This window comes from Pithys albifrons, chromosome 19 (genome assembly GCF_047495875.1).
Source record: "Pithys albifrons albifrons isolate INPA30051 chromosome 19, PitAlb_v1, whole genome shotgun sequence".
Taxonomy (NCBI): Eukaryota; Metazoa; Chordata; class Aves; order Passeriformes; family Thamnophilidae; genus Pithys; species Pithys albifrons.
The window spans coordinates 5,802,995-5,830,266 of NC_092476.1; the positions used below are offsets into that span (position 1 = coordinate 5,802,995).

At 40.2% G+C, this 27,272-nt stretch overlaps 1 protein-coding gene across 5 annotated transcripts in view; it reads left to right on the top strand.

Moving 5' to 3' along the window:
• The window catches only part of SPAG9 (sperm associated antigen 9), a 62,229-nt gene that overhangs the window by 16,795 nt on the left and 18,162 nt on the right, over window positions 1-27,272 (top strand). For 3 of the 5 annotated variants that reach the window (XM_071573438.1, XM_071573439.1, XM_071573443.1), the window contains 12 exons: window positions 1,445-1,515; window positions 9,974-10,068; window positions 14,655-14,808; window positions 18,431-18,641; window positions 19,115-19,214; window positions 20,323-20,444; window positions 23,510-23,567; window positions 24,095-24,247; window positions 24,333-24,384; window positions 24,784-24,914; window positions 25,885-25,941; window positions 26,812-26,985. In XM_071573438.1, the coding sequence (XP_071429539.1) occupies window positions 1,445-1,515; window positions 9,974-10,068; window positions 14,655-14,808; window positions 18,431-18,641; window positions 19,115-19,214; window positions 20,323-20,444; window positions 23,510-23,567; window positions 24,095-24,247; window positions 24,333-24,384; window positions 24,784-24,914; window positions 25,885-25,941; window positions 26,812-26,985 (1,378 nt within the window). Of the gene's footprint in view, window positions 1-1,444; window positions 1,516-9,973; window positions 10,069-10,556; window positions 10,892-14,654; window positions 14,809-18,430; window positions 18,642-19,114; window positions 19,215-20,322; window positions 20,445-23,509; window positions 23,568-24,094; window positions 24,248-24,332; window positions 24,385-24,783; window positions 24,915-25,884; window positions 25,942-26,811; window positions 26,986-27,272 lie in introns of those variants that run through there. The other 2 variants (XM_071573440.1, XM_071573442.1) reach the window with 1 other exon arrangement.

Here is a 27,272-nt window from a genome sequence, read left to right on the forward strand (position 1 = left end):
CTCTTCAAATGTATAAGGAGACTTAAAGCTTGTGCCTCAAAATAAGGAACTAAAATCTTCCATTCAGGAGATGTTGTGTCCTGCATTGCGTCTCAAAATTAAGTATTCTGTATATATTGTGCTGTAAAATATATTTTTGTGTGTGTTATGTTATAAATACTTGTACATCACTTGCTGCTCTTTGATCTTCTGTTTGGTAATGGCAGAAATGGAAGTGTTCGATCTTGCATTGGTATAAATAACATTTGATGTAATACTTTTGGTCAGATATTTATAGGTGGAGTGCAAAAGGTGGTGCCAAGGAATGTAATGTTCTTATAAGAGCAAGATTAGATTAGGAGCTAAGAATGTCTACACAGATTTGAGTGAGCAGACAATTATGTATTTTGGTTCCATCATTTGACTCTGGCAAACACCTTTTTGATTGAAGCATAACTGGGATAAAATACTGTGCCAAAATATGGAGCAAAAGGAAATGGCATATTGAGAATTAATTTTCAGGAGACCCAGTTGGCAACATGAAAATATGCAAATGGCAGAGAAGATCTTGGCATTTGTCTTCAGATAATGTGTGTCTGGCAATGAGTCTCTAGAGACATGTAACTGTAAATTTGAACTTTCTCAGGGGTATTTAAACATGGCAAGTGGAATAAGAGAAGCTCAATTACAGAACTTGATGCACATGCTTATGTCACATGAGTATCATGCTCAAAAAGACCTAAATAAAAAGGTGGGAATTCACATCTAAGCAGCAAAAAATGTTTTGTGTTTCAATGAAAGGATAAGTTGTGAGAATAAAGTTCTAAATTCTGTTAGTTTTTCTGCAGATTAACTGCACTGGGATATCACAGTTTATTTCAGCTCATCTTCCTAATATGAACTTATTGTATAGTTCTCCTAAATCTGCTAGATGTATTTTTACTTTCTCAGAATAGCTACAGAAATACTCAGATGTTTTCTTCCCTTACATTTATTGCCTTAATTCTCAGTGAAATATGAGTGAATGCCAGCAGAGGCCTCAATTCCTGCACCACACAGCACTTGTTTTAACCAATACCTTGTCTATTTGTGGCTTCATCCAGCACTGAGTCCGAGCGGCCTCTGCCTCTCCCCATGATCTCCATGTGCACATGTGAAACAGGCATTGGCACAGGCAGTGAGCTGGTCTTGAACATAAAAATCCTCTCTCACTGGACTAGCAATCAGAGGAGGAAAATACTGCTCTTTAGGGGAACACAAATTGCAAGATTGTGCTGCTGTTGATGTACTTGGGAAGCTCAAGTGATGGGAGCTTAAAACCACAGGCACCAACATAGTCTTGGTCCTGCTCTTTGCTGTTCACTGCCAAGAATACTCTGATCTGGTTGCCTCGTCCCAGACAAGTCAACCTTGTTTACTAGAACTCTGACTTTAATTTTAATTCTTGTGATTTTTCTTTTTCCAGTTAGCAGACTTGAGGAGCGGGAGGCAGAGCTCAAGAAGGAATACAATGCACTTCATTCAAGACATACAGAGGTAGGTTGTTACACCGAGATAATTTCAGAATATCTGTGAAAATACAGATCTATGGAAGACTTTGTGTTGTGACCAGTTGGGAAAATTACTGGATGTTTGGTATTGATGATATTTGGATGTTTGTGTTGATGTTAATTGTAACTAGGCTTCATTTGACAGTGTAGTTTTTCTCATTCACATGTGTCTAATTTCTCTGTTTGTTTGTGTGTTTGTCAGTTTTACACCTTTGTCAGACACTGTTTTAAAAATCAGGTATTTGCTTTTCCATGTTTGAAAGGCAATTCTTCAAAGCACACTAATAAATTTAAAAGAAATAGAAATGAAATTGCATTCTTCTGCTCCTTCCAGCAATTTTCCGTTGGTTTTATTTGTACCACTGAAGGAACAAAACCTTCAAAACCTGGCCTGTTGAGGTGATAATTGAAAGAATTTCCTGCCAGACTTCATTGATAGCTATTGGAAAGGATTTGCTGATGAACGTGGAACAAGTTTGAATTTGATAATTTAAATAAATAAGAGCCACACTGCTGAAGTTGGTTCCAAAGCAAAAAAAAGGGGCTTGCAGTGCTTCAGTTTTTAGTAGCAGGTTGTTTTGCTGCCTAACTCAAATAATTCAGTGAGGAAGTCAGTAGGTCCTCTGAATTATTCTGGTTCCTCTGGAGTCCCAACACTGAGCACAGTTCCTGTCCTTGCTCTGATTGCTTTGCCTTTGAAAGGGCAGGTGGCTGTTTTTAGATCATCCCTGCCAAGGAGGGGAGTGCCACTCTGACTGTTCCCAGCTCAAAAGACCCCTGTGGGAAAGGGGAGGCAGGTACAGATGTCAGACTTGGTTACCTTGAACACTTCCTTAGCAATCCAAAGCTGAGTGGGTTAGACTGACAGCAGCTGAAGTGGCCTGAAACCACAACCAGCATGTAGCACTCCGGAGTCATGTGACAAGACTTCTGCAGCTCTTCAATAAAAATATCTGTGCATTTACTGAAATTCTGATGTATTTCAGATAACATTGCTTGCTATTTGTTGCTTTAGAGTGATGATCTGTTGAAAACTGGAAATTTAAGTAAAATGAGAAGTTACCAAGCTTAATGTTGCCCACTTTAATTTCACATTTTTGAACTGGAAGTGCTTCAGAGTGCTGGGTGCTTGCAGAGTTTGGGTTATTATAGTTAGGACCTGTGGGTACTGTCAGAGAATTGGCACAGGGTTTTATTCAAGGTAACTAAATGTATTGGGCACCATTAATTCAACAAAATGCTAATGACATGTTCTGAATGTCTTTTTACATAGGTTTTGCTCCAAAATGGACAACAGCCTCTGCTGGTTTGGTTCAAATTTCTTACATGCTTTTATATCTTAAATTCACTTTCTTTGGTGTAGGGAGAGGTTTCCTTGGGGTTTATTATTACTGAGGTGACTGTGTCCTTTCTTCTTAAAGAAATAAGTTGTAATGCAGCGTGGTAAACCACACCTCTGTGCTCCTAAAATCAGGTCTCTTGTTTTCTGTGCTTCTCCCTTTTAATATGTTTGCTTCCTTCTTTCTTTGTTTCCTGTCTCAGCATTTTTCTTTCATTTTTAATGTTTCATCTCTTTCCTTTTATTTTAGTCAATTCTGACAACCTGAAATACTTAAAGAAATCAGGATGATGAAGGAAAATTCATATTACATTGTTTTTAGAAGCTAACACCTTAAACTTCTGAGTTAGGGTATTTCTGGGGGGGGGGTTGTACATAAACTGTGATCTCTGTCTTTAGGTGATCAGTGTGCAAATACTCTGCTGGAGGTTACAGAATTCTCAGGCCCCCGACTGGCAGCTGCTGCAGTGGGATGTAGAGGGGTGCTGGGTAGTGGGGTTTGGGCTGTGGAAACTGAAGCCTGTGCTGGGAACTCAGGACAAAGAAACAGCTACCAGAAGTGTGCTTGGTTGTAAAAGGTTGTGAGCCTTTTTAACAACCATGTGAGGAACCCAGGAAGTAACTGGGTGCTCCTCAGCTTCACTGGCAAAAGGTTTGTTGAGAACAATTAGAGAGACCATTGTGAATCTTGCAAAATATGAACTTCCTGATGTACCTCCTTTAAGGACAGAGCATCTCAGCATTTTAGTGCTGTATCTGCTGTATGTTTAAGATTCAGGGATTAAAATCCCTGGAGACTGAAAGGACTGGCTGATTATAATGTCTGTCTCCTCCCATTCTCTCTGTGATTTCCTGCTTCCCTTCCTCACCAAAAATTCTAGTGTTTTAGGTCTGTGTAGGAACTTTTTTCTTTTAATGCAAGATATTTTGGCAAATATCCAACCTACTTTCAGCATTTAGTTATCAGGGTTATTTTCTCAAATATTTCTATCACAGTACATGTTACTGAAACCTTCCTTTTTTTCCATGCCCTTTCTAGGAAGGGTTTCTTCTTGCCTACTGAATCAGCTTCACTGTTGTCTTTGCAAGTGGTCCATCTTTAGTACTTACTGAAATGGCAATTGTTTTTCTTTCAATTGACCAAATAATGAACAGAGAGCTTAGAAAGATTTTTTATTAAGCCCTAAGATGTTGACAGTCCTTACTTTGACAGATGTCACATTAAAGATGTGAATTGACTGCGTCTTGTGCAGTCTCAATTTCTTGCAATTTTTCTCCATTCTGACTTCAGTATTTTTCCCCCCAGCCCCTCTATTCCTTATTTCACAGCTGAGTACTTAAGACTTGGGTGTCTTTCTCTTCCAACTCTTGACTTCCCTGAGGCTTTCAGCCTAATCCTTCTTCATCTGTGGGTGCCTTTGCAGGAGTTCACTGCCCAGAAAATGTGCTGGCCCAGCAGCTCAGGGGGATTCACCTGCTTTCAGTTGCAATGGACCAAGACCTACTGAAACTGAATCACCATGAGTTACACCAGGGATGTGAACCAGAGAGCTGAATCAGTCCCTCTCCTGCAGTGAGTGTTGTGCTGTGAGAGCTGAGAGTTCTCCTTGGAGCTCAGCCTGCCAGAGCCAGGGCTCTGCATTGCAGCTCCAGCCCCAGCCTGCCCTAGCAACAACAAGGTGTCTGCAGCTGCAGAGACATCAGGGCTGCCCCTGGCTGGTCAGAGCTCTGGGGAGAGGCTTTAGCCTTCCTCACCATTCTGTTAATTAGCCTCCTGCTGCTCTCTCTGGAGTGGGAGGTGAGGTGGCTGGTGTGAGAGGAGTATATCCCCTTAAGCTTCCTTCCCCACTAAGTCTGTACTTGAACTAACTGGCTTGATTTTTAAATGGATTAGGGTATGAGACCCTGAGCAGTTGAGTTGGCAGGTTGGAAGGTGGAGTGTAGGTGGGCATTGGTAGCAGGTAGTGAAGAGAATCAGTGAATGGATGCTGTCTGAACATGTTCTTGTATCCATACTCTGGTTCCTTGTCGTCCCTGTGCTTGCAGTGTTTTGATCTTGTGCTGATCGTTCTCTGTCCCAATGCTCAGACCAGATGAGCAATAAAGCAGTGTGCTGGACTTCCTGAGTTGGAACTTCTGGAATCTGAGTGTGCAAAGTCTTGTTTCCATCGTTCTCTGACTAAAAAGGACCAGATGCAGGGAGTAATCCTACAGCCAAGGGCAGTGCTGCAAAGCAGAAAGGACTCATCTAACACAAAAATCTTCAGATTTTTGCTTTGTAGACTTAAAAGCTGCAACTGAGTGACAAAATTCCTTTCTGTCTCAAATACTATTCTGTGTGATAGCAGTCTGACTTGTTATATTGCCTGTATAGAAGCAGGCCTGTCTGCTCTGTGTACCTGTAGGGGCTTTTTTGCCTTTGCTGCTGAGATGCTGCTCTGCTGCTGGTGCCTCTTTCAGAGCAAACCTGTGCAGGAGATAAAGGGGCATACTATCTGTTCATGCATAATTACAGGACACTTCATAACAAAGCATATGTATATGCTTTTTAAAAGCTTTGGTTAAGGCTGTCTTACATTTATTACTCAGTTGGGAAACTGAGGCAAAGCACTTTGTCAGCATCTGACTAAAACTCCTGTCCCTTCTCTGCCAACATTTCCAAAATAAACTTTTTTTATTTCTGTTTAAGGAAATTATTCTTTTTGTCCTTTGGGAAACTCTAGGCTGAGATGGTTCAATATCTCTTTCCCTGACACACAGAGTATGGGCTTAGTTTAATGAAGCATAATTGGGCCATGGAAGTTTCTCAGTGTTCTGCACTGATACAATGTGACAGAACAGCGAGCCTGACTCTGGCATGGGGAATGGACTTTGTCAGGTTCATTTGGATAAACATATCCCAGCAAGTCCCTGTGTGGGGAGACAGGAGGAGAAGGCTGGTGCGGGTGTCCAGTTACAATTATAGCTAAGCATGGGTACCAGTCACAGAGTCTGTGAGATTTGACTTTAGGTATCTGTTCAGGAACACAGCTTTTTCTAAAGCCTTATGCTAAGCATTAACAGCCTGATCTATAAAACCTGGATTTAACATCTTTACATATGACTGTGTCTGCCAGCAACATCATCTTGTGTGTGGATAAAGATGCATCAAGCTCTCCAGTGGGAATGATGCTTTTACTTAAGTTACAAGCTCACCATGAATCCTCAAAGGAAAAAAGGAGTTACATGGAAATATATTTAGGACTTTGGTACTGAATCGAGGAGATTCTAGAAATATCTGATACCTTAATAAATCTAGACTATGTGGGACACAGAAAGATCTGTATATACACAGTGTGTCGGACATTCCCAAAGGGAGGAGCTGCTGGTGCCAAGCCTGATTGGATCCACGGGATGAGCAGCCAGGGCTGTGGCACTGAGCCTGATCTGACAGAGAAAGAATTCCTAAAACCTGTCCGGGGGGAGCTAAAACAGTGACACAAAAAAGAAAGGAGGAGCGAAAGAGCAAGGAAGGTATAAAGGAGATGCTCTCAACCTGGTTAAAGCAAAGGTGCAGGTAACAATATCCCCACCATGGCATGTTCACATTTGTTTGTGACAAAGAAAGTGCCAGGCTTGTGTACATTGGGAGTGGTTGTATTTGTAAGGGTAGGAACAGAAATGAGTGACAGATGTTAATTGTCTTTTACTGTATGTTCAAGTTTAAGATGTAGAAAAACCTGTAACATTTCTGCAGTTGTAGAACTTGTCACGTGCCATATGAGGAAACCAGTCTGAGCAGTTTTTTGAGGTGGAAAAACTTGGTATTTGAAGGGATGGATTTCATGTTCCAGCTGTAATATGTTCAAAAGCTTGTGGCAGTCAGTTTGTACATGTGCCCTAAAATAACTAACACCTGAACCGTGAAGTGTTGTTAACTATCTAGGGTAATTCTTTTAATTCTTCCAAGTTCTGAGTTTATCTTTCATCCCCTCAGCTAATGATAATTGAGCAATGTGTTTAATTACAACAGTGCTGAAGTGTTCAGTGTTTGTGATGTCTTCCTTGGAACAGCTGGTTGTATTCACATACTCGTGGAGTTCAGAGGCAGCAGAGTGAGCTGTCAGTGGTGCAAGGTTATGGATGATTAAATATTGACTGCAGCTTTTATTGAAGAGAAGGGGGGTGGACATCCTTCAGCCTTAACTTCAGTAAGAATTGTGCTGAGTGGAAAACAATTAAATCCATTTAAGTCTATATTTAAATTGTCAGTAATATTAAAACTTTTTTCTTTGGATAGCTGAGTAATCTCAAAACAGCAAAACTTCTCATCAGATTTGGAGCACTGAGAATTCTTTAGTGCATTAATTTGTTACACCTTTTTTGGATATAGCACTTCAAGGATATACTGAGACTTGAGGGCCATTTGGATTGAAAAGATCTTTGGCTGTAGTCTGGTTCAAATCCCAGTGGTTTTGGAGTGAGTCTTCAAAGTTTTATTGTAGATGAGCAGTTACAACAAGCTTACTTTCCAATAATTTATTATTTCAACCTTCAAACTAAATTGCTTCTGGAAGTTGAGAATCCACACATGACTGTACAGCACCAGCTGTGGAGCCCCCATGCCATGGGTTGGAAGGGGGGGTGAGGAACTCTCCTCCTTGTGGACACTATTCCAGTATTGTCAGTTTTTATCCTTGGGCTCCTGGCTCAAGGCAGAGAGTGGACTTGATGTGGTCCCACTGTTCTGATTTTTTGGACAGCCCAGACACACAGAGCCTGTGTCTGTGGAGAGGTTGCCATGCAGCACTGCAGCTGCACATCCATTTGGGGTTTCATTATGGTTTTGTGTTCCTGTGGCTTATGTGCTTTATGCTGAATGTGTGACCTACAGATTGGCTTATTTTACCCTCAGCCTCATTTTCAGCTGCAGGACAATGCTAAACTGTGCAATCCTTTACATTGACCTGCCCTCCAGCTTCTGTCTGTGGGTAATAAATGTGATGAGACGTTTCAGTAAACAAAAGAACAGACTGAGAGAAGAGGGAAAAGTAGGTTAAACCATGTACTTTGCAAAACATGAAAGTTGTGTAGGTTTTACTGACCCTATTCTTTTTTCCCCTGTGTGTTAGTTGTTCCCTGGAGAGGTGCTGGTCACTCAGCCTCTGTTCACTGACTAAAAAGCACACCAGTTGTTCTGTTTAAAATTTTATTTCAAGAAACCAGTTGGTGTGCTGCAAATGGAAATGTTTGCAGGTAGATCAGCTCCTGCTCAGCAACATCTCTCTCCTTCCCATGATGGGGGGATCCAGGAACGGGATGCAGAGTGTCTGATGTGCTTTTCCAAGTTATACACTGCTTTTTCCTCCCCATCTTGGGATTTCTAAATTAATTTGCATTATAATAAACTTGTGCCAAACTGTGCAAAGGAACAATTGGAACACCTAGTTCTGGCTGTTTGAAAATAGAAAAGCAATAAATGTGGATAGTGGGAGGTGGGGCTTTCAGTTCTTTTGTTTGACTCTGTGTGTGTGAGCAGGCATTAAAAATCAGAAAACAAATGCAATGGCCTAGTGAAACACTGTTTTGTTGGAGGATAAATGGTGTAAGCTTTTGACAGCAGTTCAAGTATATTATATAATGTTTCTCTAAAAATAGCAAGATTTTTTTCTGGTCTGAATTATATTTATTTGTTCAGGTAAATGCTGGGAAAGCCAGCATCTGTATGTAACAGCACTTAACATAAGTTACTGATTTGTAGAATATCCATTTGTCTGGATATCTTAAGCCAGTTCATTGATTAGAAAAATCTGAGACTAAGAATATATATTCGTATGTAGCTGGTGCTGGCAGTTGAGGGGAAGCTGCTACTGAAGTTGGTGACATCTGAAGGTCAAACTTGGACACATCAGCCTTGACTGAAAGTAACACGTAGATTTAAATTTCCAGGTCCTGCTGAGTTCAGTCCTGGTGTGTGCAGCTGCCCCCAGGAAAAGAGGTTATGTAACACTGGTTGTACAAATGCCTGTTAAAGCCACTATAAAGTGTGTGTATACCCTTTGTAGAATAGCAGAAGAAATGACAGTTTTGAAGAATAGATTTTTTCTATAGGAAGCCTTTAAGATGTGACCTGATTATGTCTCAGAATAAAGTACATTGACTTTCTCTGCAGTACACCTGTGATTTCTTGCTTTATTGTTCCTAGTACCCTGTTCAGTTGTGAATGTGAGTGCAGAAATGCTAAAAATACCAAATGCCATGCAGGCTTCTCCTCAGGCTTTCCCAGTTTTGGTTTCAGAAATGTGTGTCCAGATGAACCTCTTGCAGGGATACCTGTTACTTCTTCCTGTGCATGTCCTGGATCGGTTACATGCTGAGAGCAGCATCCTTGGGCTGATGGCAGTCGGGGTTCATTAAATAAGTCATGACTGCAGCACTCAGCAAGTTGGCCTGTGGCTGTCTCTTGTGAGGACGAGAGCAAGCAGAGCTCTCCTTGAGCACTAAAAATCCACAGCCACTCAGTCCTTTTTTATGAGATGTCAGCTTAGATAATTTAAAACCAAGCTTCATTTCTAGAAAATACAGAAACCTTAAATTTCTTTGAATTTTAGAAGAAAAAAAGAGATCATGACTTCTTATTTCTGTCTACAGAAATAACCTGATTATTTGCTTTTGGCATTCAGTCTAGTTGATGTTTGAGGTGCATTATTGTCTGACCTTTGCAGTACTTTGCAATTAGGCTGTAGTGCCTATTATGTGTCACACAGTAATTGTTAATATCTACTAACCATAAAGGTTTTAGACTCCAAAATGGATTTGATCATGTACTTCTGTTCAAAATTCATGTTTGAAATATCACAAGCGCTTTGTGTACCCTGAGGATATTTTCTGTCCATGAATGCACAAGGAAGTTCTCCAATTTTTTTAATTTATTATGGACTTCTCTTCTGGTTTGTGGTTTTACACACTATAATTTTGCTTCTTTCTTTATTTCCTTAAGGTTTCTAAATGCCGTTATTATTTAGTATTACAGGGGGAGAATATATTGTATTGGTCAAGAATTATGCAGTTGTAGTAAATGTAAATGTTATTAAATATTTCTTGCTGTTTCTGTCCTTTTAAACAGATGATTCACAATTATATGGAGCACTTGGAAAGAACCAAACTTCATCAGCTAGGAGGGGGTGATCAGCTAGAATCCACAACACACAGTAGAATTAGGTAAGCTATTTATTACGCTCTCACCCTGAAATGAAAGAAAAAAATCCATTCATTTGTGTTTGCAAGACTTTGTCCTTTAATCCTACAACAACAGTTTGGCTGAATCGGAAAGATTTGTTGTATGATTGGAATGCGGGAAGAGAACAGGGTAGAAATCAGTAGAAAGAGGCTTTTGCTGTGGTGCTGCTAAACATTGAGTACACTTTGGACATTAATTAGCCAAAAACAATTTCAGCTTTTTTTTGCGTGTTTGCATCGGGCAGGCTGGGAAAATGTCAGCGGCTGTCCCGGCCCAGCCGGAATCTCACCATGGCTTCGTGTCCGGGGTGATGGAGGTGCCTGCGTGGTACCCGCTCGTCCTGAGGGCTTGATGTGAATATATTATGCAGATTTTGAAGCTTTCTAGCCTATGAACTCTGCGTGGAAGGAGGGAGAGTCACTCCAGGGCTGGCAGTGCCCCTGCCTTGCTGCAATAGATGCTCCGGCGAGGGGGAGGAGAGCGGTGATGTCATTGCCGTGGAGCTGCTGCAGAGAGCGGAGCCGCTGCCGATGGCATTGTTTGTGTGGCAGCGGCTGAATGACAGCCTTGGCCTGCACAGATCCACCGTGGGCCTGTCCGTAGCCGTGCCGGGCGTGCCGTGCCACCATGCCAGCGCAGCGCCATGAGTCCTGGCTGCATGCTGCTGTTTGTGTTTGGCTTCGTTGGCGGGGCGGTGGTCATTAATTCTGCGATCCTCGTGTCGCTCTCGGTTCTGCTGCTCGTGCACTTCTCCATCTCCACGGGGGTGCCAGCGCTGACGCAGAACCTCCCAAGGATACTCAGGTACTCCGACCCGCTGAACCCCGGCTTCCTGTGCTCTTCTCTTTCCCTTCTGTTTTCCTTCCAAACAGAAAGAGCGAGGATGAATTGGAGGTGTAAATTATGTATAAATATCAGGTTTTGTTGTGAACGTATTCATGGACAATGTATGTTTTATACACTCCAAATTCATTGCCTTTAAGTGAGTACAAGGTCAGTTCATGTATCTCTCTTTTCTGTAGAAAGCTCTTATGTTGCTTTATTGTAACCTGTAAAAAGCTGCAATATTAATGTCATGGGTAAAGCTCATGTTCAGTGTATTGTCAGGTTACAGCATAAATGTCTGCAGTCTGAGGCTTTGCACTATTAAATTGCAGTTTTGAAAAACAAAAATAATTACGTAAGATTGATTAATTTACGCTAAAACCAGTAATTAGCTGATCACTTCATTTTAAAAAGATCTGATTATTGGTTGGCGGGGGAAAAAAAAATCTTTCATTATTTAAGCATTAGAGCTCCTAAAGCCTATTCACTATTGTTCAGCCAAATGTTATCCTCTGCTCTGTTTCTGTACTTGTATGGCAAGTTGCCAGCTGTCTGTCCCCCCTCAAGTTAGGTTCTGTTTGTCCTACTTGCCTGGAGCTGTAGCAGGAAGACATGCATTAGATATTGTGACCAAAAGTAATCTCAACATGTTTTAGTCCTGTAATTCCAATAGAAAACAGCTGGGAAAGTTTGAAAATGCAGCTTTCGGACCTGAAAGCTTGATGTGCTTTAACTGTGGTTGTAAATTTAGCAGTAAACTTAATTTAAACAGGAAAAAATGCTGGGAAATAATGTTCTCTGGAGCAGCTGTCTGACTTTTCCTCCCAATACTTGTAGAAATTGTATGGTAGGATGCTTTTAACTTAGGTCTGTGAGCACAGAAGGATTGTTCCAAAGGTTTAAAGCCAATACATAGAAGATATACCAATTTATACCAAAAGCTGATAATAAACTTGTATGAATATTTAAATACAAAGTAGTAAAATAAATTTTAAGTGTAACTCTTTTTGGACTGATCTAGTTGCTAAGTCTGTGCTTGTTTTAAAAGGGGTAGAAAAACGCAAACCCGGAACAAATAACCCCCACTCTAAACAAACAAAAACTCAAACAAAACCAAAAAACCACAAAGCAAAATATTGAATTCCATGTTCAATAACTTGTATGAGAATTTTTAGATTAAAGCATTCAGATGGTTTAAGAAACAGATTTTTTTTTTGGTAATGTGCTTTTGCTCCCTTGGAGAATATTTAATGGATTTGAGGGGCTTGGGGAAATGCTTTTTCCTGCCTCTAGCAATTTAGTTTAGGAATTACAGGAACTAGAATTCAGTTCCTTAGTCTTTATTCATTTAAAAAAAATAAAAATATAGGATGAAGGAATCTAATTGTAGAAGAATTATTTCTATTTTTTAACACTAGTCGGATTTTAGAACTGAGCATCTGGTTGCTTATCCTAAGGGTTCCTGTGAATGCTTCAGTACATCACTTCAGAATATTAGTTTAAGCTTTTAAAATACGTGTTTCAATTCTGCTCACTGTGGTATTTTTGGATATTTCTTGGGCACGAGGGGAGCACAAGAGGTTCTTTGCTTTCAGGTCAACAACCAGTACAATAAAGGGAAATTGCTTCAGTCTACTCAGATAATTAATTTTAGTGCAGACACTCACCTTCTTTTCCAAAATTAGCCTCTTTTGCAAACTCCATTTACTGTGTAGCCTTGCAATGCACCTGAACTGTGTTTTAGCACATCAAAATACGTTTATTATAAGACTTATTTAAAACTAATCTGTAAACAAAAGAGATGCCAGGTGTGAACTCTTTCGCTGCGCATTTAATAGTCTCTCTTTTGAAGACTGGAAGGAGGATCAGCTTTGTGGCATGTCCTGCAAGTCAGGAAAGGTGCTGGAGCCACTGCCTGGGGAGGGATGCCCAAGGCTCTCACAGTATGTGCTTTATCAGCACTCCCTGCACACTGAAGGGCAGCTTTTCTTGCTCCTTTTTGTTCCCTGCACTTATCCAATGAAACGCTCTCAGCCTGTCTTTTGACATAATCTCAGCTTCTGTGGTGTGTCCTTTGTTCTCCACATGCATTGGAGTTGTGGGAAATCTAAAGAAAAGCAGAACCTGTTCCAGTGGTGGGAGTTGTTGGAATCCAGGTCTGTCGGTGTTTCTCAGGAGGACTTTTCAGCACAGTCAGTTTTGCAGATGCTGGAACAGTGTCTGATGGCTTTAATTTTGTAACCCTGACTGATTTTTCTGTACTCACTTTGCTGCCTGCTCTGCTCAATTAATTTCCAAATAATGACGTAACCTGGAGTAGTATTTATGAAAGGCCAAGACAGCTGCAATGTGAGAATTGGTTGCAAAGACTTTTGTGACAAGGAGCATCTTTGTACACCTGGACTGGACAGGTTCATGCCAGTGAGAATTGTTTGCTGTTTGAGCATTGTGTTTTTAGCAATGTAGAATTTTCCAAAAGGAGTTTACTGATTATTTGCTGAGTAAAATCCTTTCTTCATTAACCTTCCATCAAAATAAACAAACAAAACAAAAACATTTTTAAAAATGCTTAGCTTTTGTTTTCAGCACTCCTTGTCATGTTTTTGCATATGATTCACATGAAGGTACTACTCTTGCATGGAATTCTGCCTGGGTTATGTTTAGATTGTGAAAAGCCTTGCAAAAGAGTGTATGTGACTGTGATTTGACCTTTTATAATGCCAAAATGTGAGAAGTTTGCCATCCCTTGTGCACACTTTTATCTTCTGCCTCTAGTATACTTAAAGCTGTGCTAGTTGATTACAGTCCTTTTTTTCTGCATTACATTGTTCTGCCTGAACAAACACTTTGCTTTATCTCAGTTTGAGGCCTGGCTGATATTTTTCCTTTTCAGGGCTGGCTGTAGCATCCTATGAATGGCATTGCACACAATGGGTTTGTCTCTTGCTGGCAGGAAGAATGAATCCTTTTGTTCACTGATCACACTACTGACCTGGGGATTTTATTTTTGTTGCAAGGGTCAACATACAAACCTTTGGAATTTCCAGCTGCTGTTTGCCATAGGGAAGTGAAAAGAGTGAAGAGTTGGGATGAAGTAGCTTGCCTTGCTAGAACAAGCTTTTGTGCAGCTTTAGGGTGAAGCAGAGTGTTGAACTGATCCTGAGTAAAACTACACAGTTTTTGGCTCAGCTGGCTTTAACATCAGTAATTCCTTGACCCAGTTCCTTGCACTTACACAAATCCATGTAATTTCTGTGATCTGCAGAAATAAAATACCCTGTGTTTGGAGAAGAGGTGGAGTTGAAGCTGATTGTTTACAACTTGGACAAATGTTTCAGTTGATGATGTAGCTGTTTTCTGTTGTAGCTGTTTTCTGTTGTAGAAGTTACATGGCACTGGGGAAAAAAGGTGCAAAAGAGTGGCTGCTGAAAACTAATCTGAAAAAAGAAAACATTTTTGTCTTGGACTCTGGTTTGCATTCAGTTTCTATAAAACTTTTGTTTACTATAGATTAGCTACAATGTAAATCAATAACTGCTATTTAAAGCCATGAAATTGACTGTTTGCTATCATGTGAAATGAGGAATTATTAGGCACTGTGTGTGATGCACTGTGTATTTATTAGAGCACAGTGATGGATGTTTGAACCTCTAATTTCACCACTTCCACGCTGACTTTTCAGAGGAAGATCCACTGTGTACCATCTGAAATGGCTGATGAGACTTGTCTCCCTTCCCAACAGGAAGGAGCGTCCGATATCACTGGGCATCTTCCCGTTGCCTCCAGGAGATGCCCTTCTCACGCCCGAGGCTCAGAGAGAAGCAGCAGAAACACCTGCATCGGAGCACTGGAAGTTCCAAGAGCTGAGCCAGCCACGCTCCCACACCAGCCTGAAGGTGAGCACAGCTTGGCTGCCTTGTGTGTCAGCAGAAACTGCCATAACAGATCCTCGTTAGGACTAAAAAAATCCGAATTGAGGAGAGGGAGAAGGGAAACCCCTAAGTCACCTTTGTGTAAGCAAAGTATGTTGTTTACTGAAATGAGCTTTTAGGGAACTTTCTTACTGTAAGAAACAGAGTTTTGGTTGCATTTTCTTAGTGCTAATGCAGGTTAGTTCTGTCCTTACTCACAGCAGTGGGTCTTTTATTTCTGACTAAGGACCCTCTCCTAAGGTTCCAACTTGTTTGTACATGGTGGATATGTAACAAGGTAGTGTGAACAGTCTGCTGGATTAATCCTGCTTTAGAAGGAAAGCTTTGATCACTACATGGACATGGGCAGTGCTCTGCCTGCTCCCAGGTGTGTGGTGTAGGTAGGCCAGAGTTAAGAATGACCTCACTTTCCTAAATTAGCCTGGGACTGTGAATCCCCTTACATGTAGCTTGGCTGTAATTCCTGCAATTGTTTTGTGTTCCAGCAGTGAGAGGGTGGCATAGAACAAGCTGCAGGAGTGGAGAAACGGGGGAGTGGTGCTGGAGTGTGATGAGTGTGGCAGTCAGGACTGGGCTGCACTCACAGCACAGCAGGAGGAGGATCTGCAGGGTGAAGGACTCCAGAATGTGTAAATCCTCCCTATAAATTTCTTGAAGAGTTTTTTTGGAAGACTGTGGAAGTACTGTTATTTCTGGAAAGGCATACAGCTGGTGGGAATTTCCTCCTGAGTGAACTTAGTACCTACCTACCTAGCAGGGGAATATTTAACTTAAAAGAACTAAAGTTATTCAGAAGTAGTAGGATCCCACTTTTTTTTCCCCTGGAGATCATATGGGCATAATGGGAAGTGTAACTAATAGTTAATTATAAATATATTAAAGTGGCAGCATGAGTTTGATTCTAAAAATTTGTCACTTAAAAGTGATTTGTCCTGAGTTTGGATCTTGAATTTGTCCTGTTCCCTTCATGCATGAACACTTAATTAATGGCCAGTGTTTCCTCTAGAAGAGTCATAAAGGGTGGGTGTCAGGGAGAAACCCAGGCAAAAACCCCTGAGTATTCTGTAGCTTGTCCAGTAGTGACATTGCTGAATATCCTTGTAAGATGACACACAGTTATATACTATCATTTTCTTCTGCTCATTCCTGCACAGCATTGCAGGGAAGTTACTCCTTCAGATTTAATTACTGAATTTTCAAGCTATTTTTTTCAAGCAACATGACCAAAAAAGGTCAGATTTGCAAAGTCAACACAGCACTGACTTTTGAATGTTTAGGGTTTGAGATAGTTTCATTAATTCAGTGCCACTTAATGGAATTGCTTTTCATTCTCTTTACTTCTAGAACAAACATTCATGGTAGTTTAATCTGTGTAGTTTTCAAAGAGTAATCTAATAAAAATGTAGATAATAAAGTCAAAAATACAAAATAGATGAGATGATTTTAAATTGCCTTAAGAATCATTCTATTCATTGGTTCTATTCACTGTTTTTTCTTGTGCTATCAAGCTGGTTTTCTTGAGCTTTGTGTGTGAATGTCAGTGATCAGTCTGTGCTGCATCAGTTAGTGGATGCTTTTGGAATACAAAGATGTAGAAATGTTTGAACAGAGCCAACAGCTCTGCTGAGGTTTTATTCCTCTCTTGTGTGAGCTGTGGATCCCCTTGGTAAGGGGCACCACTTCCTCCCTTCTGTATCTGCTCACTGAACTATGAATCATTACCCAGTGGCTCAACTTCACCAATTCAAAAGGCAATTGGGTAAATTGTGCAGCATTTTTTTCCTTTTCTTTTATTCCTTTAGGGGCATCTGTCAGTTGACTGTATTTCTGAATGCTTTCATCAGAATATCAAATATTAATAACTGGTTATTCTGCAATTTCCTACCAAAGGATGGGAGCTGTTGGTAATTGATAGGCAGGTCTTGAAAATGCTGAATTGTGTTTCTAGGGCTTGTAAATTCCATGTGGGGGTGTAGCTGTAGGGTACAAACTTTACTTATACATAAATGTGTGTTTTCCTCCCTGCCCTCACAAATGAAAATCTTACCTTTCCAGGAAGTTCCAAAAATAAAAATTTAGAAGTTACAATTCTTACTAATCTTACACTAGGGACAAATGAGAGAATGTGTGTCTATATGCAGATCTCTTGTGTTGTTTTTTTTAAATAACCTTAAAATTAAGTTTCACTTTCTTCTTGAAAAGGGATCCTAGTGTGTGAATTTGTTCTTTACAAAAATCTAAACTTGCTTCATCTTTGACAAGTTTGGGTTTTATGTGATAACTGACACGTTCTCTTTAAATATCACACACTTGTGTAGGAGCTTTGCTTTCACCTCTGGTTTTAGAAAATCCTAAAAGAACTTTTTATCAAAACTTACCATCCTGCCCTCATTTGGCACACACCAGCCTCAAGTTTCATCTTTATTTTCCCCAACAAGATTCCTATAACACTGTGTGCTAGAAAATACTGGCCTGAACAGACCAATTTGTTTTGCTGTCTGCAGTGAGCTGTTGTTCACTGTCATGTGCTGTTTAAGTCATACTTAAGACATCTGGATGCTGGTGTAGGGCATAGATGAGGGGTAAAATGTGAGTGCAGGAGATGAGAAGGTCCAGGAAAGGGCTGTTGTTATATTCAGGTAGTGGCATCTAATTGTTTCACAGTCCAACCTGTCCTCCCACCCAGTGCCTGGTGTAGCTCTGAGTAATGGTCATGATCTGGAGTCCAGCAGCTGGATTAATTCCATAATTAATTCCATACTTGTGGGTCTTCATAGAGTGTCACTGTAAAGTGAACTGTTGCCAGGAATCAGCTTGTAAGAAGAAGGAGATCCTTACTGATGTTCCGTAGTTGATCTGAGGTCTAACTGGACTGGTAGTCACTGCAGTTCTGTGTCTCATTCCCAGTGTCATCCAGGTCTTGGAGTTTAGACTGGAAAGCCCATAAAAACAGTGTGAGTGAAGTGCTTGAAAAATCCCTGGAAGTGTTCAAGGCCAGGTTGGACAGGGCTTTGAGCAGCCTGGTCTAGTGGAAGGTGTCCCTGCCCATGGCAGGGGGTTGCAACTGGATGGTCTTTAAGGTCTCTGTCATTATGATTCTATTAAATACTTTACTTTTATATCAGTTAAATCCATGTTCTGCATCAATGTGTCAAGGTCTACTTTTAAAGAAGATATTCAAGATACCAGGTGCATTTGGAACAGTTAGTTTTGTAGCAGCTTTGGGAAGATTCAGCAGTTCATTGTGCAGCTATGGAAGGATTATTAATATGGGAATGCTGCTTGTTGTCTGGAAGACTTAACAAAAAGCAGCCTGAAGTTGTGACTATAATTATCAGCTGAAATCAAACACTACTATGAGAAATAAAGGCAATTTATGCAGCTATAGATGCCTTAAGAGAAGTGAAACAGTCATAGTCTAAGAATGACTCTACTGGCTTAAAGTATTCTTTCTAGTCCTGTTTCTTTGCATTTGCATAGTTTTCAGTAAAATACAATAATTTTGGTTTCTATTATTTAGTTTCTATGCCCAGCTCTTCTAATAACACTTTGTGTTCATTTTCTAATGGTAACTGCACAATTTTAGGATGAGCTCTCCGATGTCAGCCAAGCAGGCTCCAAGTGCACTACTCCAGCATCCACAGCTGCTTCAGATGTCCCTGTGCTGCCTGCTGAAACTCCTCAGAAGGAAAATGTGGAAGGGCTTGCAAAGGACGCAGAGATGGGGAATGAGAAGGTGGACGTAGGCAAGAATATTGAGGTACAGGCAGCTCAGGAGACAAGGAATGTGTCCACTGGTGAGCTGCTTTAACTTCTTAGTGAATGGTTACTATGGACCTCATGTTTAATCAGTTATTTAAGATCTTGTTGTGCGACAAATGAGAAACTTTGGGATTTTTTTACTCAACATTTTAAGGAATACAGAATATTGCTATGAGATAAGTCTGCTGGGTTTTGGTACTTTTAGTCCTTTTTTTCTTTAAAATCAGAATTATTTATGATATTTCCTTGAAATGGAACACAAAATGAGATTATAGACATTTTGGTTCCAGTTGCAGAAATAGTAGGAAATAAGTACTCTTGGATGACTTATGTTAAATTCAGGAGACTTAAAAATTTCAGAGTCAAAATCTATAGGTTTTCTCATTTAATTACCCTGATAAGTCTTTGATCAGAAGTCTACTGAGTTGGTTATTGATTAATAACAACTACATGTGGTTGTTGTCATGGGGATTTTGTTCATGGAGATGCACCATTTGCTTTGCCTTAGGGGGAAATGAAAATGAAGAAAAATCTGAAGTTCAGGCAATCATTGAGTCAACTCCAGAGCTGGATATGGATAAAGATCTCAGTGGATATAAAGGTTCCAGGTAAGTTCTGTGTTGTGACTTGAGTAAGAAGACAAATTTTACAAGGTACTGAGCTTCAATTTGGAACTTGTTTAGGAATGTTACCAGACTAAGATCCTGCATTATGTAATGAATCTTCTACTTCCATGACCTTATTTCCCCATTTCCCCAAATTCCTCAGGAAGTTTTAAGTGCAACAACAGTTCTTTATTCTATTGCTATACCTGATGAGTGTTGAGGGTATTTTAGGCTATAGCAGACTTAAGAATGCTTAAAATATTCTTTTCATATTTCCAAGCCAAGGGTCTGTACCAAAAGGCCTTTTCTCCCTAGATCAAGATTTCAAAGTACTTTCAGTTTCCAGGCTGGGCCCTTGTGTTTTCACCTCTATCTTTAAAATCTGGATTTATGACTGACTTTGCAAATACTGCAGCATTTGTGGTGGTGGACAGAACCTTTGCCTGAGTCTGCTTTCTTGTAGGCTTTTGCTTGTGAAGGGTAACACTTTTTTCCAAAGCTCTATAGCCCCATAAAAAACAAACAAGTGCTGTTTTAGTAGCTGGGGGTTCCTGATCTTTTAAGCAAGCCCTAAACAATTCAGGATCTAGTCAAAAGTCCTTCAAATACATTATGTGTCTGTGTGTTTCATTCTTGTGGTGAGAGGGGAAAAATATTGTCTTGTACAGTGAAATGTTAATGATGGAAGAGCTTTGTGTGAAAGGAGCCCCTTCTCTGGCTAGAGGAATATTTTGACCTCTTGACTGTTTGGTTCTCTTGCACTGTTATATTAAATGACCTCCAGTTTGGCTGAGCTGTCTATTCTTTAGGCATTTGGGCTGACTAAGTCCTGATGGGGCTGAATTTCTACAGACCAAAACTTGATATGCTTTAACTTATTAAAATCCTGACCAGCTCAATATCAGCAATCTCAAGTTTGGGATCTTGATGCCAAAGTAGTATTTGAAAATAGAATCTAGGACTTGTAAGCCAGCTGAAAGCTTCTGAGAGTTTTACTTTTGAGTTTTGGTGGGGGTAACAAATGAATTACTGGGAAAAATGCAGAGAAGGTTTTCTTCATTGTGTCATTTTTCTTTCTGCCTTTTCCCGCCGTGTTGAATTCCCTGAGCAGCACTCCCACCAAAGGCATCGAGAACAAAGCGTTTGACCGGAACACAGAGTCACTCTTTGAAGAGCTGTCATCTGCTGGCTCTGGCCTAATTGGAGACGTGGATGAAGGGGCAGATTTACTGGGTAAGAAGGGTTATTTAAAGATGCTGTCTGCAGGAATTTTCCTTGTTAGTGGAGTGTTCAGTTATTCTTGGTGGATTTATTGTTAGGCTTCATTTGCATTAAAATCGTTTAAGTAGCATCCTAAGGTAGTCATTGGAATGCAAACAGGAGAAAGTGTTTGTTCTTTCTTTCAATATAAAGATGTCAGCATTAATCTTTTGGGGCATTTCTTACACCATTCCCTATTTTATTGCTCCCTGGATGTTCTCTGACACAAGGATTTTATCTCAAGGAAGGATTTTTGTCTTGAACTAGTTTTAGGGAGTTTAATTCAGATCGTGCCTGATCTGTAATGGCCTGGCTTTATAACCTCTTTAGGGATTTTCACTTGAAAGAGAATTGCAGCAAAATGCAATGGTGGTAATTTGGGAATCAAATTGAAAGGGGAGGGGAAACCCACATTTCTTTTCCCTCTCCAAGCAACTTTCTGTTCCTTCTATGCTGATTGAACAAAATGTAAGTTTTGGGAATACGAGTTGATCAAAAGCAAAAAGGTTATTGAGAAGAATGATCTTTAAACAACATGCAAGATAATTTTGACCATGTTATTGTTCAGGCCTCATTTTGAAATAATGAAAGCTGGTACTTTGGAATGTATAAATGCAGATGCCACTCTTGGGTGTTTTAGAAATGGGGTGTGAGCAGACAATCAGCAGCTTGTTTGCTTCTGTCTCTGACCCAGCAAAAATACAGATTGTTAGCGTTATTTAGAACTCCTGTGTGCAATCTGGGGGTCTGGTTGTTCAGTGTTTCACCAGAAATGTGTTTTACATCAGGCAGGTGACATTTCTGCAAAGTGTTACTCACTCAGAGAAGTGGGCCTGTCTGCAGCCTGAGATGGGTTTTCTTTGCTGTAACTCTGCTGAACAGGGAGGATCTCCACATCCTCACTGGAACATATTTCATCCAAAACCCTTGGATGTCACTCCATTGTCACAGGGACAACTAATCACACATTCTGCATGCAAAAATACAGATACTGGAGAAGTAATAACATAGAGCAACTTCCACCCATCCCTGAGCTGATGTGATAAAATGATTAAACAAATCTAATTAATGCAGACATCCTGATCACAGTGCTTTATTTTCCATGGGCAAAAAATAATGTATCTTTTAATATAACTTACCAAAGGTTTATCACTGGCTTTATTACCATTTTCTGTAAAATTACTGCTGGCAACACCAGCTTGAACAAACTAAGCACAGGATTATGCCTGAGTTTGTTATGCAGAATGTGCTGGTCTCAAAGTTTTACTGTAAAATTGTCATTTCACTTGGAGGACAATCATGGTCCAAATAGTGCCTGAAAAGCCACATCTGTATCCAGGACAGTTGGTGTTTTTCAAGCATTTGGATTTCTAAGTGAGCATTAAACTTCAGTTTGGAGTTCTGTCAAAGCAGTTAATTGGGATTCTCTAATCTGTTTTCTCTTGGGCTGCATACCCAGGGGAATATTCTGGTGTGTATGCTTCTTTTTTAAAAAAACCTTTGAAATCTCTTGCTTCTCCAGTGAGGCGTTCTTGGCTGCTGCTCTCATAAAATACATTCTCTGCATTTTTTCCCTGCTTGGTAACTTTTTTTTTTGCCTTTGCACTCTGGCTTTCTAATTTTTGTTCTTGCTTTATAAAGGATCCTGAAGCCTGTTGGAAATGATCCTACTTACTTTTATCTGTGAATACTGAAAGTTGAAAAAGCAATAGCTACTTGAACAAAAATCTCACAATTACTGTAGTGTAGGGAATTTTTCCAGATGTTGGTGAAGTAACAACAACTGATCTGAGTTGCTTCACAACTAAATGTCATTTACTTTTAATCCAAAACCCAGAGAGGGAAATTTCAGAAGAGGCAACTTTGACTTGCATGTCTATTAAGAGATACCTTTTTTTCTTTGTTATCCAAATATCTTTTAAGTCTTCTGTTACCCATGTTGCTTAGAAGATTGTGTTCAAGTATTTTAAAAGGCCTCCACCATTAAGATACCTTTTTCATTTGTTATGTTAATCTTGAATTAACATAATTTCTGCTGTTACCAGTGTGGTAATTATTTTGCTGTGCAAGATGCAAAATAATTATTCTCTCCTGAAAGTTTCTTTCTAAAATCCTGAAAATTATATTAGGCATGCAAAAAATAGGGTAAGAAATTAATTTCCAGAAATATAAGTACCACTGAAGTAGCTTCATAAAAAGTTAGACCCACTTTTTTCATAGTAGCATATTAATTGGAAGTGTTTCCTGAACGGTTGGCATTTTTTCCAAGTACTGTGCTTCTAAATTATTTCACAGAAAATGAGAGACTTTAAGTTACTGATTTTTATAAGAGGTCTAACCAATAGAAATGGTTGTGACACACTTAATTTCTTCAACATCTGTCTTTCCTACAAATCCTGCTTCTAATCACATCACATTCCACTTCAGACTTTTGGTGGTGGCTTTGTTTTATTTTGCTCTTACTTCATAAGTCTAAATCTTTTATTGCTCTTCACTCATTCTACACCTTACATGAAATGTTTCTTGTTCTTGTTTTTGCTCTACATGGAATGCATGGGCATTAAAGACCATAATTTCTTTGGTAAGGTATCATTTGCTCTGGGGAAATCTGCAGGGCATTCACAGTCTGAGCTTTATTCAGCATGTCTTGTGTCTATAACTGATATACTTTTGTATTTAACATGGTGTAAAAGACAGTTGAGTATTTTAAACTTAACTTTTTTGTGGACTAATTCTTCTGAAGTAATGCTGTGTTTGGTTTTGACTTAGTAGTACTGTAACATCTTCAAAATATTTAGGGTAGATGGAGGCAGCACAAGTCAATAGCCAGGGATGCCTTTAAAAAATCAAACTGGGAGAAAGTGGAGGGGAAAGGTAGTTGTAGAAGGTCAGTTGAACCTGAAACTTCAGATAGCTCACAGTTCCCCTCACAGGTTTGTCATACAAAATTCAGTTGGCTTTAGCCGATAGCAAAACATAAGTTTCATGAAAACATCCATTTTATTTGCTGATTTCATGTGTTTGTTTCCTTTGGAAAGGAATGGGACGTGAAGTTGAAAACCTTATTTTGGAAAACACTCAGCTGTTGGAGACAAAGTAAGTGAGAATGTTTATGTAAAAATACTTTATTTCATTATATCTTCGTACACAGTTGAAATTATACAAATGTGGTTTCAGTTGTAAGAGTAGTAGTGGTATAAGTATTTTGGATTTGTAGGTGTATATGGCTAAATATATAGTTGAGTTGGTATTCTTCTGGAAGTTAAGGACCTAAGAAGCAAAAGCTGCTTTTATCCTTGTAAGGCTACATGAAGTGCAGTGCTCTGTCCTAAAGAGATCAATCCCCTGCAAGAAACAGCTGTCAGTGCAGAAGCAAATCCTTTGGAGCACTGTTGAGGGGTGTATTCTAAGCAAAGTGATTTATCAATACTTTTTTCTGATACAGAGGTGTGAATGTCTTTGAGTATCTGAGATTCAGGGAGAGAGAGTTTGAGCTCCAATAAAGCTGTATCTTTTTGCAGTTTTTGTGAAGTGTGTAGGTTTTCAGGAATAAAATCAGGCTTGAAGCTAAACTAAGAGACCATGGCCATCCTTGTAATGGTGTATTTTTCATGTTTGTGTAGAAATGCACTGAATGTAGTGAAGAATGATTTGATAGCAAAGGTGGATGAATTGACCTGTGAGAAGGATGTACTACAAGGTGAATTGGAGGCTGTAAAACAAGCAAAACAAAAGCTTGAAGAAAAGAATAAGGAACTGGAAGAAGAGCTGAGAAAGTAAGTTTAATTTCATGGTTGTGAAAAAGAAAGCCAAAAAACCTACTGTGATATTTAATGCAGCTATTTTTTATTTTGTATTTAGAGCTCGTGCAGAAGCAGAGGAAGCAAGACAGAAAGCTAAAGAGGACGATGATGTAGGTGTTGTGTGTGTGTATGTGTATTTTTGTGTGTGTAATTCACTGGGACGTTACAAGTCCATGAGTTTGAGTGCTACTAAACTTGACTGCTTCATAAGTAGCAGTGAAGTTCCTCCCTGTGTAGAAAAGACAGAGGATCTAGAGAGCACAAGTAAACTTTAAGGGACAGTGATTAGTTTTCTTTCGTTCTTCCCTGCCCATTATTGTGTCACATTCAGATTATATTGGATACAAAGGATGGGAGGAGAGGAAAGGTAAAACCTGGGTTAGTTTTACAAAGCCCCAAGTGATTTGCAATCTGGAATTATGCCCTAAACTGACTCTCAAGGGAAGGCAGGGGGTGGCTCTGCAAGGCCCTCCTGTTCTTTGTTCCTCCCATGGTTGTTTCTGTGTCAGAGCGACGTCCCCACCGCGCAGCGCAAGCGCTTCACTCGCGTGGAGATGGCGCGTGTGCTGATGGAGAGGAACCAGTACAAGGAGCGGCTGATGGAGCTGCAGGAGGCCGTGCGATGGACTGAGATGATCAGGTGAGAGGCTCTTCCAAAATCCTTCATGGAGCTTCTTGGGTTTTATAGGCTTTTGATTCTCAGCTGCAGGGTAATCATGTCAGTAGGTTATTTGCCCTTCTGTTTGTCTCCCTCATGCCCATGAATAACTCTGGTTTTAAATTATGGGCATATAACTTGTCAAAATGGGTTCTTGGGGAGACCTCAGTGTCTCGGGACCAAGTTGGGGATGGCTCCTGAGATAATTCAGCCACACACAGGGTTGGTGAACATGTTGGAAGCGCTTTATTTCTGGTTGGGGTCTGGGTTATAAGGGTCCTGATGGGGGGGGGGGGGGTGTTGGACAGCACATCTGGGGGCAGGGTTCGTCTTGAAGGCAGGGATGGGAGAGGCTCAAGTACTGGGAGAAATCACACGGGGACATCCAGGGTGGGGAAGGAACCCCAGGGGATACAGAGAGCGGTGGGATTTGAGAGGGGGAAGGAACCTGGGAGGTGTGAGCCCTGGGGGCTGAGCCCAGCATCAGTGGAGATGTGTTACTTCATATGATTGCAAAGTAAGCATTCCTTGAAGAAATGCATGTGTTTTGGAACAGTTACAGAAGTTGGTAATTGCAGATCCCTCCACCATGTTCCCCTGTCCACAGGTGCCAGGGTCGTGTAGTGCTGCCTGCTGGCCACGTACAGCAATGGCACTTGTTTGTACCCATTGTCCTCATATCTGTGAGCCCTTGGGACTTGGAGAGGAAAAATGCATATTCCCAACAGCCATGGCGTGTTTTTCTATAGCTGTTGTCTGCTGTAGAAATCCTCTACTATCTCTGCTAGTGCAGCTATGGCTTCAGGAATACTTATTTTATAACTTACTTACCGATGTGTTGAAGAATTAGAATTAGAGACCCTTTTTTGAAAAACTACGAGTTACACTGTTCTGTTCCTTTCCCGTTTTTAATTGGTGCTTACTCAGTAAACTTGGAATTCATTTCTTGCAGAGCATCGAGAGAAAATCCAGCCATGCAAGAAAAGAAGAGATCAAGCATTTGGCAGTTGTACGTATTGAAACATAACTCACCGGCAAAAATAACTCAAAGACCCTCACCAATTGGCTGGCACATTTGTGCATGTTAGCTAATTATCTCTTGGCAGATGATTAACTGTTCTCCTCTCGTTACCCAGAGTGCCAGCTCGGTAAGACTGGTCTGGAAGACAGAAAGTATCGTAAGCTGCAGCACGTAGTGAATGGCTGTGCACTTTGTCAAGTTAAATGCCAACGTGCTCTTTTTTATTATTTTTCCCCCCTAGCTGAATAGGCACCAGAACTCCTGTTCTGAATGTTTTTCTGGATCCTTTTTTATGATGAATAGTAGAAACCTGAAGAGCACATGCAGATTGCATTTATTTCAGCTTCCTTTCCCTCTGTGAAGTACAGCTGACTGATTGTTACAGTTACCATGCTAACTTCACGCTCTTTAAATCTAAACCAGTGTTTTCCACAACAAGATATTTGTCAAATAATCCTTCTGATGTTGTGATTTGCTGATAAGTGTTCCACCTGTTTGCCTAGAAAATGGTGGGGTTTTTAAAGTTCTCTCTGCATGAACTAATTTGTTTCATAAACCTGTCTTCCAGGTGTGATGTTCCCATCGTAATATTTCTTGGTTCCCTGTAGATATTAATTCGTGGTGAAGCTCCCATTAAATCTGATGAACAAATGAGATAATAATTCTCTAAGAATTTCCCTTACTGACATGAATTTTTGTGCTTTGGGGGTGTTGCTGAGCGTGTGGTGGCTGCTGCTATGTTGGGCTCCAGTTTCTTAGATTAACTGTCTTGAGCAGGCTGGCATATGCAGTATTTTGCCTGCATAGTCAAATTTGGATGTATCTGACAAATCTTGACTCTTTTTTTTTTCTTTCTAGTTTTAGCAGGCTCTTCAGTTCCTCCAGCAATACAGCAAAGAAACCAGAACCTCCTGTCAATGTTAAATACAATGCTCCAACCTCACACATTACTCCGTCAGTCAAGAAAAGAAGCAGCACCTTATCTCAATTACCCAGTGACAAATCTAAAGCCTTTGAATTCCTCAGTGAAGAGTAAGACATTTGGGTTTTATAATACTAGATATGCTCCATCAAGTGTTTACTGTTTTAATCCTCTGAGATTTAACCTGCTGCTAAGTGAAGTACAGTGTTCTCCTGAAGGGAGTGTTGATACATAAGAGCTCAGGGTAGTGCAGGCTGAAATGTGCAGCAGTGGGTGAGTACTCTGAGTATCTGACAGTGATATTCTATTTGGTAAATAGCACTGTCTTTCATAAAAGTGCATTTAGGCACAGGAGGCAGCACTAAGTACACTTTTATGTGCAAGTGTTGTAGTGAAG